The sequence below is a fragment of the Thalassophryne amazonica genome, chromosome 4, assembly GCF_902500255.1.
Source record: "Thalassophryne amazonica chromosome 4, fThaAma1.1, whole genome shotgun sequence".
Lineage (NCBI taxonomy): Eukaryota > Metazoa > Chordata > Actinopteri > Batrachoidiformes > Batrachoididae > Thalassophryne > Thalassophryne amazonica.
In genome coordinates, this window is record NC_047106.1 from 85,788,468 (window position 1) to 85,808,624 (window position 20,157).

General features: G+C 38.6%; 1 protein-coding gene across 3 annotated transcripts in view; it reads left to right on the forward strand.

Annotated features, from left to right (window-relative positions):
* Window positions 1-20,157, forward strand: part of LOC117508439 (alpha-2-macroglobulin) — a 93,876-nt gene that overhangs the window by 34,549 nt on the left and 39,170 nt on the right. Inside the window, exons 10-21 of one of the 3 annotated variants that reach the window (XM_034168202.1) lie at window positions 2,072-2,181; window positions 2,449-2,604; window positions 4,311-4,547; window positions 7,795-7,858; window positions 8,780-8,925; window positions 9,068-9,217; window positions 13,743-13,922; window positions 14,136-14,226; window positions 14,378-14,504; window positions 15,842-15,846; window positions 18,696-18,916; window positions 19,004-19,130. In XM_034168202.1, the coding sequence (XP_034024093.1) occupies window positions 2,072-2,181; window positions 2,449-2,604; window positions 4,311-4,547; window positions 7,795-7,858; window positions 8,780-8,925; window positions 9,068-9,217; window positions 13,743-13,922; window positions 14,136-14,226; window positions 14,378-14,504; window positions 15,842-15,846; window positions 18,696-18,916; window positions 19,004-19,130 (1,614 nt within the window). Of the gene's footprint in view, window positions 1-2,071; window positions 2,182-2,448; window positions 2,605-4,310; window positions 4,548-7,794; window positions 7,859-8,779; window positions 8,926-9,067; window positions 9,218-13,742; window positions 13,923-14,135; window positions 14,227-14,377; window positions 14,505-14,545; window positions 14,664-15,841; window positions 15,847-18,690; window positions 18,917-19,003; window positions 19,131-20,157 lie in introns of all 3 variants that reach the window. The other 2 variants (XM_034168203.1, XM_034168204.1) reach the window with 2 other exon arrangements.

Below are 20,157 nucleotides of genomic sequence, written 5' to 3' on the forward strand. Positions count from 1 at the left end.
TGTGCCAAGCAAGGGATAATACTTCTAGTTGTGAGCAACAGCCATTTTTGCTCTAGACCTCTAGATCTATCCTTGAGGCCACGTAAATGATCATTGAACCAAGGAGAGTTTTTTTTTTTTTTTTTTTTTTTTTTTTTTTTTTTTTTTTTTTTGTTGGTTGGTTTTTTTTTGGCCGGGGGGGTTCTGGAGTTATGGTGTAACAACAGCAAAAATGGTGACAAAGGTCAATTTGTACAGGGGTCAAAAGTTAAAGTTCCAATTTCATAAAAAAAAAAAAAAAGATCCAAATTATTGGTTGGGTTAATAACGTTCTCAAAAGGAATAGTTTACACCAATTCCAGTGACGTTGAGAGGTTGTGTGAAATATAAATAAAACTGAATACAATGATTTGCAAATCCTCTTCAACCTATATTCAATTGAATACACCACAAAATAAGATATTTAATGTTCAAACTGATAGCAAATATTTGCACAAAAACATCTAATTTTGAAATAAATGCCTGCAACACATTTCAAAAAAGCTGGGACAGGGGCAACAAAAGACTGGGAATGTTGATGAATGCTCAAAGAACACCTGTTTGGAACATTCCACAGGTGAACAGGTTAATTGGAAACAGGTGAGTGTCATGATTGGGTATAAAAGGAGCACCCCAAAAGGCTCACCTGTTCACAAGCAAAGATGGGGATCACCACTTTGTGAACAACTGTGTGAAAAGATAGTCCAACAGTTTAAGAACAATGTTTCTCAATGTTCAGTTACAGTCCATAATATAATCAGAAGATTCAGAGAATCTGGAGAACTTTCGCCACGTAAGCGGCAAGGCCGAAAACCAACATCGAATGCCCGTGACCTTCGATCCCTCAAGCAACACTGCATTAAAAACCGACATCATTGTGTAAAGGATCTTACTGCGTGGGCTCAGGAACTCATCAGAAAACCATTGTCAGTTAACACAGTTCATCGCTACATCTACAAGTGCAAGTTAAAACTCTACCATGCAAAACGAAAGCCAAACATCAACAACATCCAGAAACGCTGCCACCTTCTCTGTCCATTTGAAATGGACAGACGCAAAGTGGAAAAATGTGCTGTGGTCTGAGTCCACATTTCAAATTGTTTTTGGAAATCATGGACGTTGTGTCCTCCGGACAAAAGAGGAAAAAGACCATCCAGATTGTTACCAGCGCAAAGTTCAAAAGACAGCATCTGTGATGGTATGGGGGAGTGTTGGCGCCCATGGCATGGGCAACTTACCCATCTGTGGTGGCACCATCAATACTGAAAGGTACATCCAGGTTTTGGAGCAACACATGCTGCCATCCAAGCAACATCTTTTTCAGGGATGTCCCTGCTTATTTCAGCAAGACAATGCCAAGCCACATTCTGTACGTGTTACAACAGCGTGGCTTCGTAGTAAAAGAGTGCGGGTACTAGACTGACCTGCCTGCAGTCCAGACCTGTTGCCCATTGAAAATGTGTGGCACATTATGAAGTGCAAAATATGACAACGTTGACCCCGGACTGTTGAACAACTGAATATACATCAAGCAAGAATGGGGAAAAAAATCCACCTACAAACTTCAACAATTAGTGTCCTCAGTTCCCAAACACTTATTGAGTGTTGTTAGAAGGAAAGATGATGCAATACAGTGGTAAACATACCACTGTCCCAGCTTTTTTTTAAACGTGTTGCAGGCATCCATTTCAAAATGAGCAAATATTTTCACAAAAACAATAAAGTTCATCAGTTTGAACATTAAATATCTTGTCTTTGTGGTGTATTCAATTGAATATAGGTTGAAGAGGATTTGCAAATCACTGTATTCTGTTTTATTTACATTTTACACAACATCCCAGCTTCATTCATATGTAGAATCCAGTGTACATCGACCTTATTTGACCTTTACCTTGGAGACCAAACATTCAACACAGTCAAAATTATTTAATTTATTAATCCTTTTATTTCAACCAATGTTAACATGACACAATGAAAGTAGTCACTGTAAATGGAAGATTAAAAACACTACAGAGGACATGAGCGGTGACTTGTGGGTTTGCTGTCTTTATAGGAGTTGTTCTGCAAGGCAGCGGGCAGTCCACCTTCAGTAACGCCATCAGAACAGTGTCATTCGAGGATGTATCTGAAGCTTACAAGCCCGGGATCCCCTTTGAGGGAAAGGTAATCAGTGTTCTTAATTACTTGAATCAAATGTACAACAAGCATCACTTCCTTTTGGCCATATGGTATTCTATTCTTTCTTAATCTAAAAGCAAGTGGCAGTTAGTTATTCCTTTTGTTTTTAATGATCAAACTATTTTTAGCACCACCTTTTGGGCAAATATTCCCATCTTTACTCTCAGTATTTTCATGTATTTGGGGTTACTGTCAACATACTGATTTAATGAATGAATGTCTGTGCCCTTTCCCTTTGACTCTTTTTTGTAGGTCAAAATGATTGGCCCAGACCTTAAACCTGTCGTCAGTGAGCCAGTGTACCTGTTCGCCTATGAATTGCAAAACATAACACTCATGACCGACAAAAATGGCATGGCCTCATTTTCTTTGGACACATCTCTCTGGAAAAACAGTGTGTCACTAAAAGTGGGTGATTGTTCTGTTTATTTCTTTTACATTATTATGAGTTTACTGTATATGGTTGTTTTCCATTGCTTGTTAATTCAGGCACAGCCTCTACAAAGGTTGGTCCCAAACTGTCAGATCACTACTTGGAGTCTTTTTTGGACTATCTGTCGATGATGGTGTACTGAACCCTAGTTTTGAAATAATACACTTGCTGAGCAGGGGGAAATTTGAATAAATACAGAGTTGGGTTTAATCTAAGGAAAACTTTATTTGCAACACAACTTTCAGCAAGGCAACATGTATAGACATACACACAAAACTGTGCATCAATTAAAGACTGCAGCCTTAAGACCTAAGAATATATAGGCATTGATACCATACAGTGGTCCAGCCATGAGGCAGAGGTCTTGAAATGGAAAGCAGGTTTGACTTATGGTTTTGATTTATAAATCAAATTAATCTGAATAGAATAACTACATTAATGTAAACTCTTAAAATATACAAAGTGATATATAACACATCTGTTAATTTACAAAATTTTACAAAAGCACATTTGTTTGTAAACACCAAGACACACGTTACATTGATTCACTTGTGTTGGTTTTTGCATAGAATGAATGTTTGACCTTTACCTTGGAGACCAAACATTCAACACGGTCAAAATTATTTAATTTATTAATCCTTTTATTTCAACCAATGTTAACATGACACAATGAAAGTAGTCACTGTAAATGGAAGATTAAAAACACTACAGAGGACATGAGCGGTGACGTATGGGTTTGCTGTCTTTATAGGAGTTGTTCTGCAAGGCAGCGGGCAGTCCACCTTCAGTCACGCCATCAGAACAGTGTCATTTGAGGATGTATCCAATGAGTATGAATGAATGAATACCAATGAGTATGAGTGGAGGCTAGGTTTACCCATAAACCCTTTGGGTATCTGTGTGTTAATGTTCAAATCTTCAGAATTAGTGCATTATTTTAAAATTAACAGATATGTGTTATATATTCACTTTATACATTTTAAGAGTTTACATTAATGTAGTTATTCTATCCGGAATAATTAGATTTATAAATCAAAACCATAAATCAAACCTGCTTTCCTTTTCAAGACCTCTGCCTCATGGCTGGACCACTTTATGGTGTTAAGGAATAATGACTTTTCTTTTTTTTTTTTTTGTGGTAGTCTGGTGGCTAGGCTCCTTCTGCTGCCAGCAGAGTTGAGCTCAGCTCCTCTTAGCTACCTCACTGCTGCAAAATACACAGCAGACAGTAGTAAAAGGTATTATAAATGTTTTTCAACATTACTAGCTATGTAAAAAAAAATGTTAGCGGTCTAAAAGTTATCAGAACTAAATTTATCGCAATTGGTCCGATGGTGGTTTTAAAACTTAAAGCTAATCTGCTAACAGAAACATTATCTTCAGTAATTATCGGTTATCTGATTAGCTGAACAGTGCCCACCATTGCTTGTCACTGTGTGGCTTCATATAAAAGGACACAGCCAGAAAAATAAGTCATTTTAACATTGCAAAAGAAGTTGTTTTGGGCCTTGGCAGAATCATGCAGTCTAATGATGGACCATCTTGTTTCTTGTGCATAGGATTGTGTTTCCATTGTTATTATTTTTGTTTACATGTTTATGCTGCTTAAAAAGTGAGTTTAAAAAAGGAGGGTGACAACAGAATGGAAACCTTGTTTGACTGCTGTCTCCTGTGTCAACAGGCAAGCGCTAAAATGAAGGACAACGATAATCTGTACTTGCCTAATATGCGCCTACCAGAATATAGGTCGGCCTATCACCACGTCAGTCCATTTTACTCTAAGAGCAACAGTTTTCTGAAGCTCATGCAGTTTGATGAGGTGATGGCCTGTGGGAAGGACGCTGCTGTGCGTGCTCAATACATCATTCAGGGGGAGGAGCTAAAGAAGGGAGAAGAAGTCATTAACTTATTTTATCTGGTAAGAAGAACATTTTTGTTGCCAGGCCTGAAATATGAAGTGTTGTTTGCATTTTTATGTAATGCATTGTCGTTAGACGTGTCTGTGTGAACACTTGATGAGCCAATGACCAGTGATGCCGGTAAGGTGTTACTTAGTAACACATTACTCTAATCTGACCACTTTTTTCAGTAACACGTTAATCTTTCCAAATCAGTAATCACATTAAAGTTACTTCTCCGAGTGCATTGTGCATTACTATTATTTTTGTATTGTGGGTCAATCGCAGCATTAACACCGGGCCGTGAGCAGGGGAGAGGTCAGAATTCCATTGATCTGTCCACTTTGCCCTCTTTCAACGAGCTCTGAGCTTTTCCTCTTCTGCGCAGCAGCTCCGAGTTGAAAAACAGTTGTCTCTCAAAGCACTCAGAGCTATGGCTTTACAAAGACATATTTACCCTTTTTTGTTTTTTTATTTAAAACTCTATCCCTCTTTGTGTGTCCTCGTTAAAAACAGCTGATCTACAATGTCTTATTAACAAATACTAACTCGTTTTTTTTTCCCCTCCCAAATGCACCTAATGTCTTTCTGTGGACAACATGACGTAAAAAATACTGATAAAACTTTCTTACCCATCAGTCTGGTCGTGTTTTCTGCATAAATAAATGTGATCCATTCTTCTGTTCAAACAGCAAGTCAGGGGCAAATCCACACAGAAGGGGACGTTGGGGGCGTAGCTCCCCACACAGCCCTAGATTAAAGGGACACTTTTGAAGATATTTTTCACACTATTTCTACTACTAGCATGACTTATAATAATAATAATAATAATAATAATAATAATAATTTCAACAACTAAAATGTTTTAGAAAGAATTTAAATGTCAGAAAAATCTTAGAAAGAATTTAATAATTTCATTTATAAACAATGTAGGTTAGAAATGTTTACCGTTACAGTGCTGTCAACAGTTAAATATATAGGTCAAGAAAGATATCTTTATTTTATTTTTTATAAAACAAGTATTTATGTTCATTGAAGTCAAGAAAAGGTGACTATAAAGTGAGTATTAGTAAAACAGGTTATCATTTTCATGCTGAGCTGGGAGGGGGTGTTGTCGGCAGTTGCTGAAAGTAACTAATAAAATAACTAGTAATCTAACTTAGTTACTTTTAAAACTGAGTAATCAGTAAAGTAACCAAGTTACTTTTTCAAGGAGTAATCATATTGCTTTTTCAAAGTAACTGTGGCAACACTGCCAGTGACACTCCTCGATTGCAACGTTACACCACGTGTCTGCTGTGGTGACCCCAGACAAACTATAAAAAATTTAAAAGTCCAACCATCATGAGCTACATTTATGTGTCACTCAACACATTTGGCTGTAACTTGTGCTTCTTCTGCTACATTATTTTTGATTAAATTGACCACATTAAAGTTCACACACATCACCACAGTGATCACAAGACCTGGTTGTCTTCGCTAGGACAATCATGCCTATTTAGGAAAGTTCATTTAATGAAATTTATATACTAATGAGGGAAATGTTATCATTTGAGAATATGAATCTCAGCCGTACTGCTTGGTGACAAATTCATATTTACATATTTAGTACCTCATAGTACCAGCAATGACAAATTGTCATCGGTGGTTATAGCCACAAATTCATATCACAGTATATTTTAAACATTTGGCAGTATACAGATTTTATTTAATGCTCAAATTGAGCCGACTTCAGGTTTTGGACCCTTTCTTGTGTTTGAACTCTATGAAAACATGACGTCATCACCTGAAACTTTTAATTTCACACATGAAGCTGCTTAGATTTTCAGAAGGCACTCAACCTGTCAAAAACATGCTCAACATTCACACCTTACTTTTAGTTATGAGAATTTTTGCGTATTTGTGTTCACACACATCCATATAATAAGTCAAGTGGCCTCTGTGTGTTTGTGTATTTGGAATATCAACTGAAATCCAGAAAGAGCTGACTTTCATCCTTTGGCTTATTTATGTATTTTTTCATGAGGAGTCAAGTCGTGAAAACATCAAAGCGATCAGATCAATACTTTTTGAGAAATCCATAATTTTGAAAACACTAAGCCTGTTTATGTTGCACTTCCACAATAAGAGCCTGTATTTCAAAATAAAAGCCTGTGAGGTTGCTGCAGACCTGACAAAATTCATCAGTCTGTCCATCCTCTAACATCTCAGACAGCAGTTTCAAATTTGGACATTCTCTGTATGCATGTGACTCCAAACCCAGAATTAACATGTTCACACTTTGGACAAAACAGCAGAATAGTGTCTCACACGGGCCAAAAGAAAATAGGAAAAAAAATCTAATGTGAACACTGTCACATTGCAAATATAAAACTTTAGTTATTTGGAATTTCTTTACATGGAATATTGTTCTGGTTAAGCAGCTTCAGAAAAGCTTGTTGATGATTAAAAATAAATTTTAGAAAATTGAACACAACTGAAAATAGATTAAACCTTCAATAAAGACTTTCATAAAAGTCAAGAATTATTTTCTATGTCAATACTTAAAAATGTAGCATAACTGTAAACAGATTTTCCCCAAAGGTTAGCTGTCCTCCATATATAGTACAAATGGGCACATCTGGAACCTGTGGTTCCCCACAGCTCAACATCTTAGTTAGGGATATATTCTAAGACAGGGGTTTTCAAAGTGTGGGGGAGTGAGCTCCCCCTTAGAGAACAAATGAATTCAGCATCACTTTCTGTGCACATTGTCCTCACATAAAAATCTGTAGGAAAATATACAAAAGATAATGCACAAAGTTTGTACATATCTCATGTCAGGTGGCTGTGATCACACGAATGGAAAAAATAGTGGCTATTCCTCTTACACTTTCTTATTGTTGTTATTCTAACCCTAACTATAAATGTATGTTTCTAAATGCTAAATTTGAAGGATTATGCATGAAATAATTTGCATACACAATAATACAAAGCAACATGTTTTGCTATTGAAATGGTTTACTGTATATCACCCACCACTAGTTTAGGATGTGTTGCTATGATGTTTGTATAAGTTTCCATCCTAATAAGGGGCACCTAACCTTTGTGTTCTTGTAATATCTTAGCAGTAGAGCATTTATATCTTTGGTACCTCTTGTGGATTAGATGTTATAACAAGTGATGTGATAAAACTGCTCCTGCCACACTTGCAGGCTGTTCTGAATGTATAAAATGTTAAAGCATTGCAATAATGAATATTGCTCTCTGCATTATTGTGTTTTTTAGGTAATGTCCAAAGGCACAATTGTGCAGCATGGTCTCATCCCGGTGGATGTTAAAGTGGGAACTGGTAAAAGAAAAAAATCTTAAACTACATCATTTCTGTGACATTAGATGCTCATGGCATGAGAGAATTCTTGTGTACTTTGTCAGTATTGACTAAAAATTATCCTTGAAACAAAAATACTCAGGCTGCACCGCTTTCCTGCAAGATTTGTCATATCAAACTCGAGGGCTGTGGGCCTGTTTTAGCCAATGATATTGGATTATATCAGTGTCTTAGTATTTTAAACTAGTGCATTGCACACCTTCAGTGCAGTGTCACTGTGTTTTACACCATGAGTTTAACACTTTTTAATACACTGCAAAAATGTCTGTGGAATTAGCAGTGAAATTCAGGAAAATCACAATATTAATAAACTCACGGAAAGAAAAACAATGAAGCAGGGTTGAATACTGAACCAAAGACACTTGCGACAGATGCCAATTTTATTTCCTTCAGCTAATAACAGAATTTTTTTAACAGTACAACATTATTATAGATGGAGTTGTTATTGTTCAGAAAATGATCATTTGGCTCTTAAAGTGTGACGCTGTGGTAGACTGAGCACTCACACTCCTGGTGTAAGTCAATTGATCAGGTTCTTCAAGATAAGATAAGACTTTATTGATCTCACTGTGGAGAAATTCACGTTACGTCAGCTCTTAAAAAAAACACACAAGATGGGTGCGAGTAGAGGAAAATGTGCATCAAACACCGTGTGCAAGGATAAGCAATAATAATAATACTTGTAACAGTACAATAAAATAAGATAATGAGGTAAAAATAGAATATGTACGTGTGTGTGTGTGTATGTGTATATGTATATATATATTTATTTATTTTTTTATGTGTATCATTATTACTGTTATTATTATTGGTGGATTGATTGATTTTTTTTTTTTTTTTGACTGTTTCATCCTGGACATCACGACTTTGTGTGTTTTTCAGTCAACAAAGGGGAGGTGTCTGTGCCACTCCATCATGTGATCGAGCTGGCACCGGTGGCCCAGTTGGTGATTTACACCATCATGCCCAGCAGTGAGGCTGTGGCTGACAGCCAGAACTTCCCTGTTGAGCTCTGCTTGAAAAACAAGGTACCACCAGACCACAATTCCACATTGCTGCTAAAATATGAGGGCGTACAATTTTTTTCTTTGATATTTTTGTCCAGTAGGCGGAGAAGCATAAATTCCAACTATACAGCAGCAACCTCATGACTTAATGCTTTCTGTGCAGGTGTCTCTGAAGTTCTCCTCCCTCCAAGAGCTTCCAGCGGAGAAGACCACACTGAACCTACAAGCCCACCCCGGCTCCCTGTGCTCTGTTAGAGCCATCGACCAGAGTGTCCTTCTGCTGCAACAGGAGCAGGAGCTCACTGTCGAATCTGTACGATGATTTTTGTGTGTGTGTGTGTAGCTCAGTTAGTGAACACTCAGTGGTTTTGGTGTAATCAAACTCAGAGTGCTGACACTGTTAATTTATGGACACAAAACTGAATTTTCTGTGTTTTGGTCAACATCTTAGCAGCCATTTTCTGGATTTCCATCAAAACATCCTACCACGTATTGTTCTACCTGTACTCCCAAAACAGATAATTTCACTGGCTGACTGAGGAGCTGAACTAATTAGAATCAGCTGATTGAGTTGGTGATTGAAACAAATATGTGGTAGGACTTTTACTCAATTGGAGCTTCAGTATGGCAGCTGAGGGCAGGCAAAACTCCAAGGATTTGTGGCATTGGAGCTGAGCTCCTCAAGGCGGGTAGAGATGCTCTTCTCCTGGCATTGCACTCAGTTTGTGTTTCAGTCTGGGAGATATCATCCCTACAGGTTGGAAGAAAGGATTTTTTCCCAATCTGGAAAGACAATGGTGATTACATGGATTATAAGAACTATAGCATTATCACACTGGTCTGTGTGCCAGGGAAGGTTTATTCTTAATAAGATTCAAGTCCAGATACTTGCTGGTCAGCGATCCTAAGAGTCTGGCTTCATGCCCAAGAAGTCAACTATCGACCGTGTTGTAGTTTATTGACTAGCGTTCTAGTACTCATAGAACACAAGCATGAATATCGGCAGTACTTTTTTGCAGGCTAAGTTGAGCTTTTTATTCACTTGATTGGGCTACTCTCTGGGTCACCCTAAGAATTCTGTGGGAACCCCGAGAAGTTACTGGACATGATAGCCAGCCTGTGCTGTGCAGAGTGGAGGTGACGACACTTGAGATTTTCCTAGTGAAAACTGGCAATCGGCAGGCATGTGTTCTGCCTGCTACACCATTCATTGCATGCATAAACTGGGTGTTGGGTATAGTTGTGGAAACTCATGACTTGGGTGTTTTTTTTGTTTTTTTTTTTTTTTGGCGAGGAAAGGTTGACGGACCTTCACTTCACAAACGATCCTTTGTTCTTTGCAAATCAGTGGATACTCTGATTGCTTGTCTCAGCAGTGATATTAATATCTCTGGGTCCTCAGTCTTTGACATTGGCCTTGGAGATTGAGAAGCACCTGGGAAAAGGTTATGGAGTCATGAGTCGGTGGATGGAGGTGTTTGGAGATGCTGATATCTTTGCAAGTGAACGAAGGTCCAAGTCTTTCCAGATCTGGTGCTTCCTGTTTTGCAATATGGTTGTGAGATTTGGACACTTGAGCTGAGATGATGACTAGATGTCTTAAACGTATTTTCTAAAAAAAGAAAATAAGCGCTGTGATAACTGACGTTTGTTACAGCGTATTTCTGCTGATGTGTGACTGAAAATGGCGTATTTGTCATACTGTTGGCCTGTCATATGGTCCTGCGGCCCGCCACTCACTGTCCTGTCAGACAGACTTGACGTTCAGATCGCCTGCTGCATGTCCACATGAACTGGCGGTCCGGTCCAGCTGGAACAGCCTGTCAATATGCGTGCTCTCCAGCCCATTGCAGAAGCAATATATGTTTTTATGTATTTTGACGTGAGGACAGCAAGCATACACACGTGCATCTCCGTCAAAACACGGTGTGTGTTCTGCAGCTCTGATGTCCACCCAGCTAACAGCTAACGTTATCATAACGTTACCCTATGGTTCTCTCAAGGTCATGAATGGCTAATGATTTGTACCATTGTGAGAACATTCTCAGAACGTTTGAATCGATCTTTAAAAACAATTTTTTTCTGAAGTAAATCAAATGGGAAAAGGAACTTAATAATTTAAAAGCATCGTCTGTAATTAGTGCTTCTTTTTATTTTGTAAAATTCAGCTAACTCACTTCAAAATTCTAGTTCTTTAGTAACGTTAGCAGAACGTTGCAGGGACGTTTTAAATTTTATATGCACACACATATACGAGGACTGTCCAAAAAGTATCAGACCTTTTTATTTTTTTCAAAAACCTTATGGATTTGAATCACGTGTGCTTGCATGAGCCAACCTTGAACCTTCGTGCGCATGCGTGATTTTTTTCACGCCTGTCGGTTGCGTCATTCGCCTGTGAGTAGGCTTTGAGTGAGCACTGGTCCTCCCCCCTCATTGGATTTTCATTGCGAGGAAAATGTCTGAACAAATGGAGCAGCGCTGAATCACATTTTTCCAGAAACTTTGAGAGACAGCCAGGTGGAAACCATTCGGAAGATTCAGACGGCTTTCGGTGGATTTTCAGTCAAGTGAGTATCCGAGGAATTGTGTAAGAGCTGGACATGTCACAACATGTCCTGTGAGACTTCCAACTTCCTCACGTCTTTCATTACAAAATCTCCTGTAACAGTGGAATGTGCCGAAAAAGTGCTGATGTCCACCTCTTCTGCAATAATTCTGGTAGTCAGACGACATCCCGGATTAACACAGCGTTCACTTTGGAAATGATCTGGTCGTTTCAGCCTGTCGATCGCCGCTCGGAGCGCGGCGCACCCTCCGCCATTGTGCGCCGTCTTTAAACCGGTTGTAACACTCCTTAATCTGTGTGATGCCCATAGGATCGTCACCGAAAGCCATCTGAATCTTCCGAATGGTTTCCACCTGGCTGTCTCTCATAGTTTCTGGAAAAATTTGATGCAGCAAAGCTCCGAAACATTCAGACATTTTCCTCGCGATGAAAATCCAACGAGGGGGGAGGACCAGTGCTCACACAAAGCCTGCTCACAGGTGAATGATGCAACCGACAGGCGTGAAAAAAATCACGCATGCGCATGAAGGTTCAAGGTTGGCTCATGCAAGCACACATGATTCAAATCCATATGGTTTTTGAAAAAAATTAAAAGGTCTGATACTTTTTGGACAGACCTCGTATATGTGTGTGTGTGTATATAAAATTTAATATTTAAACAATATAATAATATATATATATATATATATATATATATATATATATATAATTTTTTTTTTTTAAGGAAATAGATTGGCTCTTATTTAAGCATGGAATGCATGAACTTATGTCTGTAATCTGTCTCTGTCTTTTCTTTCTTCCTTGCTATCTAAAATGCTTGCTTGCTTATGATTTTAACTAATGGAAAAGTTTCAAATTTATTGAAAATTTGTGTTGTTTTATACATTTCTTAGTAACGTCCCAAGAATGTTGTTGTAACGTTTCAGCTCTCTTTTACTGTGAAATTATATGTATGTGGACCTGTAAATTATTTTTCAAGATTACCAAGTCCTAGATCAGATTGCTGTTATGCTACAATAAGGTTCAAGAACATCCACACAGGAACATCCATAACCTTGCAAGAGCATACCTATCACGTTCTCCTAGGGTTATCCTAGTGTTTCTTGTAATGTTCCCATAACGTATTCAGTAGCGTTGAGAGGACGTCAAGAAAACCATCCATAAGAACGTTCTGCAAACGTTTTCTGTAATGTTCTGGGAACATTTCTGGTTATGTTCTGATAACGTTCTGGGAACATTTTTTTGTTACCTGGGCAGGACCAGAGTTGTCAACAGCAACCACGCCCCCCCCCCTCCCCCCCAGTCTGTTCAGCGCACAGAGCAAGGTGTCACTGTGTGATCAGATGAGGCGCCTCGCCTGCGGGGGGGCGGGTGAACCACACGTATGCACTATGCACGTGTTGGAGGGAGCGGGGGGGCGTGCAACACACATGTTGTGGGGGAAGCCGACACTCTGGCACGTCACATGTGCACTCAGCAACTCAACAGTTGTGAGGCATTTAGACAAATTTCACATCCAGCTCGACAATGGTTGTCTGCAGACTGTTTTTGCAATGATAGCGCGAATGGCCACACATTTTCTCAAGTATCAAGTTGTCTTTATTTGTCTTTATTTTCAATTTGTTGTGCAGCCAGCAGTAGAACACTTTCATACATACATAAACATAACATGATCTTAAATATGGCATGAAAACTCACCAAACAGTAACATAATAACACAGTAATAAGAAAACCTAGTTTAAAAACCACTCATGTGATACTGTTTAAAAATCTAAATCTCTAAAGAGTTCTTGTACATGAACTGGCGGTCCGGTCTAAGTGCCACGCGAACGCTGTTAGATGTTCGTGTGTGTCAGCTGGAATTTGGCCAAGACCTGCCGCAAGAGGGTTCTCACAGTGCACACTCTGTTTTTCAGCCGCTGGTTTGCGCAAATAGTTGTAGCAACAGTTGTACGAGGCCTTAGAGGCAGCTATGAATTTACACGTTTTGCATACGATTCCTGCTTCATGTGCACTTTGACCCAGTTAAATCAGCGTGGTTTCATCTTTTTCTAAGTCCAGTGGAATGTTGGCTGGCAGTCAGGCCTCGTGCAAAGTATTGGAGAATTAACTGTTTATTTGTAGAAACTGTATTCAAATGAAGAATTCATTCATAGTCAAGTGATTTAAAAGAATTTAATTATACTTTTTTTTTTTTTTTTAATGGAGCTTGGTGGAATGCTGGTTAGTACTTGTGATCTCCCACACTCACGTAATTGTCTTTGTTCAGGTGTACAACAAGCTGCCCTTACAGAAGCTATCAGGATACAGCTATGAGGTTGAAGACTTTGAGCCATATCCCTGCATTTTCTTTCGTAACCCAAAAATCTTGGACAATGCCAGTCGGAGAAAGCGCTCACTCTACTTTGGACCAAACAATCAAAAGGATGATGTCTACAGTGTCTTCAAAGTAAAATACTGATTGATTGAAGAATGAGTTGTTGATCATAAACTGTTTATATTATTTATGGAAGAAAAATGTTTTTGTGTGTGTGTGTGTGTGCGCGCGTGTGTGCATGCACTGAAATTGATTGATTTGTTGTCATCATAAGAGTATGTATATGTTACATAATGACAAGTGCTTGGCTCCATAATCACATTTCCTTTGTCATTTCCCCTCCAGGAAATTGGAATCAAAATTGTGACAAACTCTGATGTGAAAAAGCCTTACAACTGCCGTGAAATTTATTACAACAGATACGTAGTCATGGATGGTACGTTTATTTTTTGAAAATATGTACACCATGGTATGCATATGGGTTTTTGAAAAATCCATAAGCCTACCATGGCGTGTCTGTAGAAAACCCATGTGTTCAGTGTCCACTGACACTGTACTGTTTTACTGTAAAATTGTGTGCCATGTAGATATGCAGCTTGAACGTGGATTGGGTGGTGTTCCGAGACCAGTGGGTGGTGCTGCAGTTAACATCAAAACGGAGACCATTAGAACATACTTCCCTGAGACCTGGGTCTGGGACCTGGTCTCTGTTGGGTGAGTTTAAATGTGTAATTTTTTTATTATTATTTTTGTAGTGGTTGATGCCGCACCTCCCATGGCTTTCAACATGCCATATAAAGCTAAAGAAGCAAAGAGTGAGATCGTCAGATCATTCTTTCCTGAGACCTGGATCTGGGATCTGGTGGCTGTGGGGTAATGTATTGTTGGAAAAAAAACATGTTCTATGCCAGTGGTTCTCAAACCTGGTCCTCATGTGCTACCTAACCTACACATTTGCCATCTCTTCCTCATCTGTCACAAGCTGATCACCTCATTCAGATGTCTGTTAGTACTTGATTGGCTGCACACTGGAGGATCGGGTTGAGAGCCACTGATTTTCACTGCATCTGAAAAGTATTCACTGTGCTCCCCTTTTTCCACATTTTATGTTACAATCTTATTCCAAAATGGAGTAAATTCATTTTTCCTTCAAACTTCTACTTACAACATCCCATAATGACAACATGAAAATAGTTGTTTTTTTTGTTTGTTTTTTTTCCCAAATTTATTAAAAACAAGGGCAATCAGAGATTTCTGACACCCGCCAGTCTGGATCACCTCCAAAATTCAGGAGTCTTCCATGCCCTAAAGGCTATATGTGGTGCAAATTTAGCAAGAATCCATGAAGCAGTTGTGAATTAATCCTTAAAAGTGTATAAAGGGAAATCCTGAGTCAGAGTCTTCCATGCCCTAATATGTATCTGTGCTGAAAAGTTTGTCAGAATTCATGCAGTAGTTTTGACGTAATCTTGCTAACAGACAGACAGACAAATAAATAAATGCCAGTGATTTTATTACATCCTTGGCAGAGGTAATAAAAAAAACTGTGTGTACTTAAATATTCACACTCTTTGCTCAATACTTTGTTGATGCACCTTTGGCAGCAATTGCACAGTCACATCTTGTTGAATATGATGCCATAAGCCTGGTGCACCTATCTTTGGGTAGTTTTGTCCATTCGTCTTTGCAGCACCTCTCAAGCTCCATCAGGTTGGATGGGGAGCGTCAGTGCACAGCCACTTTCAGGTCTCTCCAGAGATGTTCAATCAGATTCAGGTCTGGGTTCTAGGTGGGCCACTCAAGGACATTCACAGAGTTGTCCTGAAGCCACTCCTTTGATATCTTGACTGTGTGCTTAGGGTCATTTTCTTGTTGAAAGATGAACCATCACCCCAGTCTGAGGTCAAGAGCACTCTGAAACAAGTTTTCATCCAGGATGTCTCTGTACATTACTGCATTCATCTTTCCCTCAATCCTGACTAGTCTCCCAGTTCCTTTTGCTGAAAAACATCCCCACAGAATGATGCTGCCACCACCACGCTTCACTGTAGGGATGGTGCCTGGTTTTTTCCAAACATGACACCTGGCATTCACGCCATAGAGTTCAGTCTTTGTCTCATCAGACCAGAGAATTTTTTTTCCTGGTGGTCAGAGTCCTTCAGGTGCTTTTTGGCAAACTCCAGATGGGCTGTCATGTGCCCTTTAAGGAGTGGCTTCCATCTGGCCACTCTAACATACAGGCCTGATTGGTGGATTGCTGCAGAGATGGTTGCCCTTCTGAAAGGTTCTCCTCTCACCACAGAAGAATGCTGGAGCTCTGACAAAGTGACCATCGGATTCTTGGTCACCTCCCTGACTAAGGCCTTTCTCCACCGATGTTACAATGTTAATCAAAATAAAGGTTTGAAAATAAAGGTTTTGAAAATCAATCCCAAAAATTCTCCTAAAAAAGGATGCACATCATTGTGCCATGCGCAAGCCATATCTGAAAGCAGAGGCTGATCTGACAGTCAGAGAGATATGCAAGCCACACACACACAGACACGTCTTGCTTTATAGATAGATGGAGGCCACTGTGCTCATTGGGACCTTCAAAGCAGCAGAGATGTTTCTGTACCCTTCCTCAGATTTGTACCTCGAGACAATCCCATCTCGGAGGTCTATAGACAATTCCTTTGACTTCATGCTTGGTTTGTGCTCTGACATTCACTGTCAACTGTGGGACCTTATATGTAGACAGGTGTGTTTCTTTCCAAATTATGTCAAATCAGCTGAATTTACCCCAGGAGGACTCCAATTAAGTTGTAGAAAAATCTCAAGGATGATCAGTGGAAACAGGATGCATTTGAGCTCAATTTTGAGCTCCATGGCAAAGGCTGTGAATACTTATGTACATGTGATTTCTTAGTTTTTTTTATTTTAATAAATTTGCAAAAATCTAAAAACAAACAAACAAAAAAACCCAACAACAAAAAAACATTTTTCACATTCTTATTATGGGGTATTGTGTGTAGAATTTTGAAGAAAAAAATTAATCCATTTTGGAGTAAGGCTGTAACATAACAAAATGCACTGTAAGTACGCAAACTGAAGACTGGCAGAGTGTTGGCCAGAAAGACACATCACATCATTTAAGCAGCACAATTAACTGTGCCACAGGAAATATTAATTTAAAATGGCCTCATTTTGTGCTCATATACCTGTTTGTTTTTATGAGGTCAAATTCTAATTTACACATTGAGGTTCTCAGAGTAAATCTGCAATTGATCGCAGGTGGTAATTTAACATAGACATAAGTATGTAAATGAAGATTTTGAGTATGTTAAAGGCTGTAAGCATAAAATTAATTTAAATTAGCGGCTTCCAGCTATTCCCCTTGTGGTTCATTACACACATACTCTGCCACATAACAGAGCATGTTCATGTGCTGGCAATTTAAAAGAAGAAAAAAAAAAGTCTCTTATTTAGGTAGCAATATCATCAAGCACCCCCTCCCCCAACCTCACACACACACACAGTCCAATACCCAGATGCTACTTTTTGCTTCCAAACTCTGCTGACATTTTAGATTAGATTAGATAGAATTTTTTTAATCTCGTGGTAGCAGTCCCTCAACGGAAATTGAGGTTCCAGCAGCATTGTATAGCAGCACACAGGGTAAGAAGCACACAGTGTTTAAAGTTAAAGTAAAAACAACAACAAAAAAAAAAAATTGCAAATATAAATGCCAGACATAATGATTGCTACTGGTTTACTGGCTGTTACTGTTCCTCTCCTTTTTATTATAAACATTGGTATTTATACAAAATTACAACTTCTTGTTAAACAAAAAATGTTGTTCAAAAACTGTCAAAATATGCACAAAACTGAATGTTAGTTATTTAACAATAAATATTAATGGGGTCCTGCTCCTCATATACAGTATTGTGCAAATGTTTTAGGCATCCTAGAGTTATAATAAAAGTAGCATTTGATGCCCCCTTTTTTATTGGCATGTCAACACAAAATAAGTTACATCAGCAGTAAATAATAATAATAATAATCATTTCTTTGTAAGGCCATTAGAATACCATGTAAATATGGACAGAGGGCTTCCTTAATGTATGTGATAGAGATATATATATATATATATATATATATATATATATATATATATATAATAATATGCAACCGGCATCGTTTTATTGCTTTCCTTTTTCTTTTTTTTCAGTTGCTTTGTACGTTTTGCATTATGAAACTTAAATAAAAATTAAAGTGTCAAAAAAAGAATACCATGTAAATACAGTTGCAAATGATCGTGCAACATTAAAATGATTGTAAAACACAATTACTCATACTTTAAGTCACGTTTTTCTTAAAATAGTTTTTGAGGTCCTGTGATTTATACTCTGGTGCAACTTATATACTGAAAAAAATCACACATAAATCAAACCCAATTTTCATATCGATTAACATTAAAGTTGAAATTTTATTTATGTAGTAAGGCAACAAGAAGATGTCTTTGGTATTAGGTCTCTTCTAACACAACGTCATTTGACATTGTTGACTCGGATCATCTCAGATGAGGAGTATCACTTGCACTGTATACCTGACAGCGGCAGATAAGAGGTGGGGCTAGACTGGTTGTCTGCCTGGCCGGTTGCCATCCAGGGCCCAAAGCTGTTCCTCAGTGTGGTGGATGCAGCAACACGTGGTCCTGTCACATACTGTTAGACCTGACATGACGTGAAGTTTCTACGTGACAATCCCAGGAGATTATCAGAGTTTACCTAATTTGACACCGAGAATCATTTCATTGCCAAAGCCACTTAGATCTGATATTTATTCTGAACAAAAACCATCTGAATGACTGCATGTGGTGGATTGCTGCAACCAGATTTGTACATTATCTTTTCTCCAGACCCAGAGGGTCAGTGACCATCGAGAAGACCGTCCCTGACAGCATCACAAAGTGGGCAGCTGGAGCTTTCTGCACTTCCTCTGTGGGATTTGGTGTGTCGCCCAACACCGGATTAACAGCTTTCCAGCCTTTCTTTGTCAGTCTTACGTTACCGTACTCTGTGATCCGAGGAGAAGTGTTCACACTCAAAGCCACTGTCTTCAACTATCTCTCCAAATGTATTATGGTAAAGTGTCATCGATGGAACTCAGACAGATCAATGAGCAGCCTGGATTCTTTATGCTTAATCTGATTTGTTGTTGCATCCTATTAGGTAAAAGTAACTCTTGCTAAGTCGGAGCAGTACAACTTCAATGAATGTGAAAGCTGCAAGTATACTGTGTGTCTGTGCAGCGAGGAGAGTACAACCTTTTCCTGGATTCTCACTCCAACATCTCTGGGTATTCACAATTCACTCGCATTATTTAATCTGAAATGACTTCACAACATGTAGTGTGATTAAAAGTCCATAACCATTTATCAGCTAACAGTGGTTAGCTGATAAATGGTTATGGACTTTTAATTACTATTGGTAGTCATTATTTTATTATATTTAACTTTATTTATTTAGAAATGTGATTTCAAACTTGTGGTGTTGGTTGTGCCTGCCTGTTTGTTTGTTTCTTGTCTGCCTTTACTACAACAGGCATGACACGGTGCAGCATCTGGCAACATACAATCTTGCAGTTTGTCAGCATTTGTTGAACATTTTTAAGACTGAGTGATAACCCTGCAGCTGTCAGTGAGATGTAGGCGATTTTATCTGAAAAACGGTATCTGGTTATTTGCCATATCTCAGTGAAGTGTTGAGGTTCTGTGGGTTCCATTACACAAATATTATGGCATGACTCCATTTTAGCATTTAAAACCCCACACCAGAAAACATTTTGATGATATAGAAAATGCAAAAAAAAAAAAACCCTGCAGATTCTTACATTTACTTTGAGTTCTAATTCACTGCAGATGGTATGAACAAAACATATTTCATATTTCGTGTTGTCAACTTCATTTCAGTTGTTAATATGCATCCATTCCTGCATTTCAATCCTACAAAACATTTCAAAAAAGTTAAGACACAAAAGCATTTACCACTTTGTAAAGTTTGCCATTCCTTCTCACAACACTTAAAAGGTGTTTTGGAGTTGAGGATACCAAGCAATAAAATGTTTCAGGTATTATCTGTTCCCATTTATCCTGCAAACTCGTGTGCAACAGTATTGGGTTGTTGCATTTTTAATTTCAAAATTCTCCACACATTATTGGGGACAGGTGGACAGATCTGGACTGCAGACAGGCCTGTCCAGTGTCTGTTCCCTCTTCCTCTTCAGCCATGCTTCTGTAATGTGTGCAGAACATGGTTTTACATCGTCTTGCTGAAAAATGCATGGAGGTCCCTGGATAAGATGTCATCTTAAAGACAGCATATAT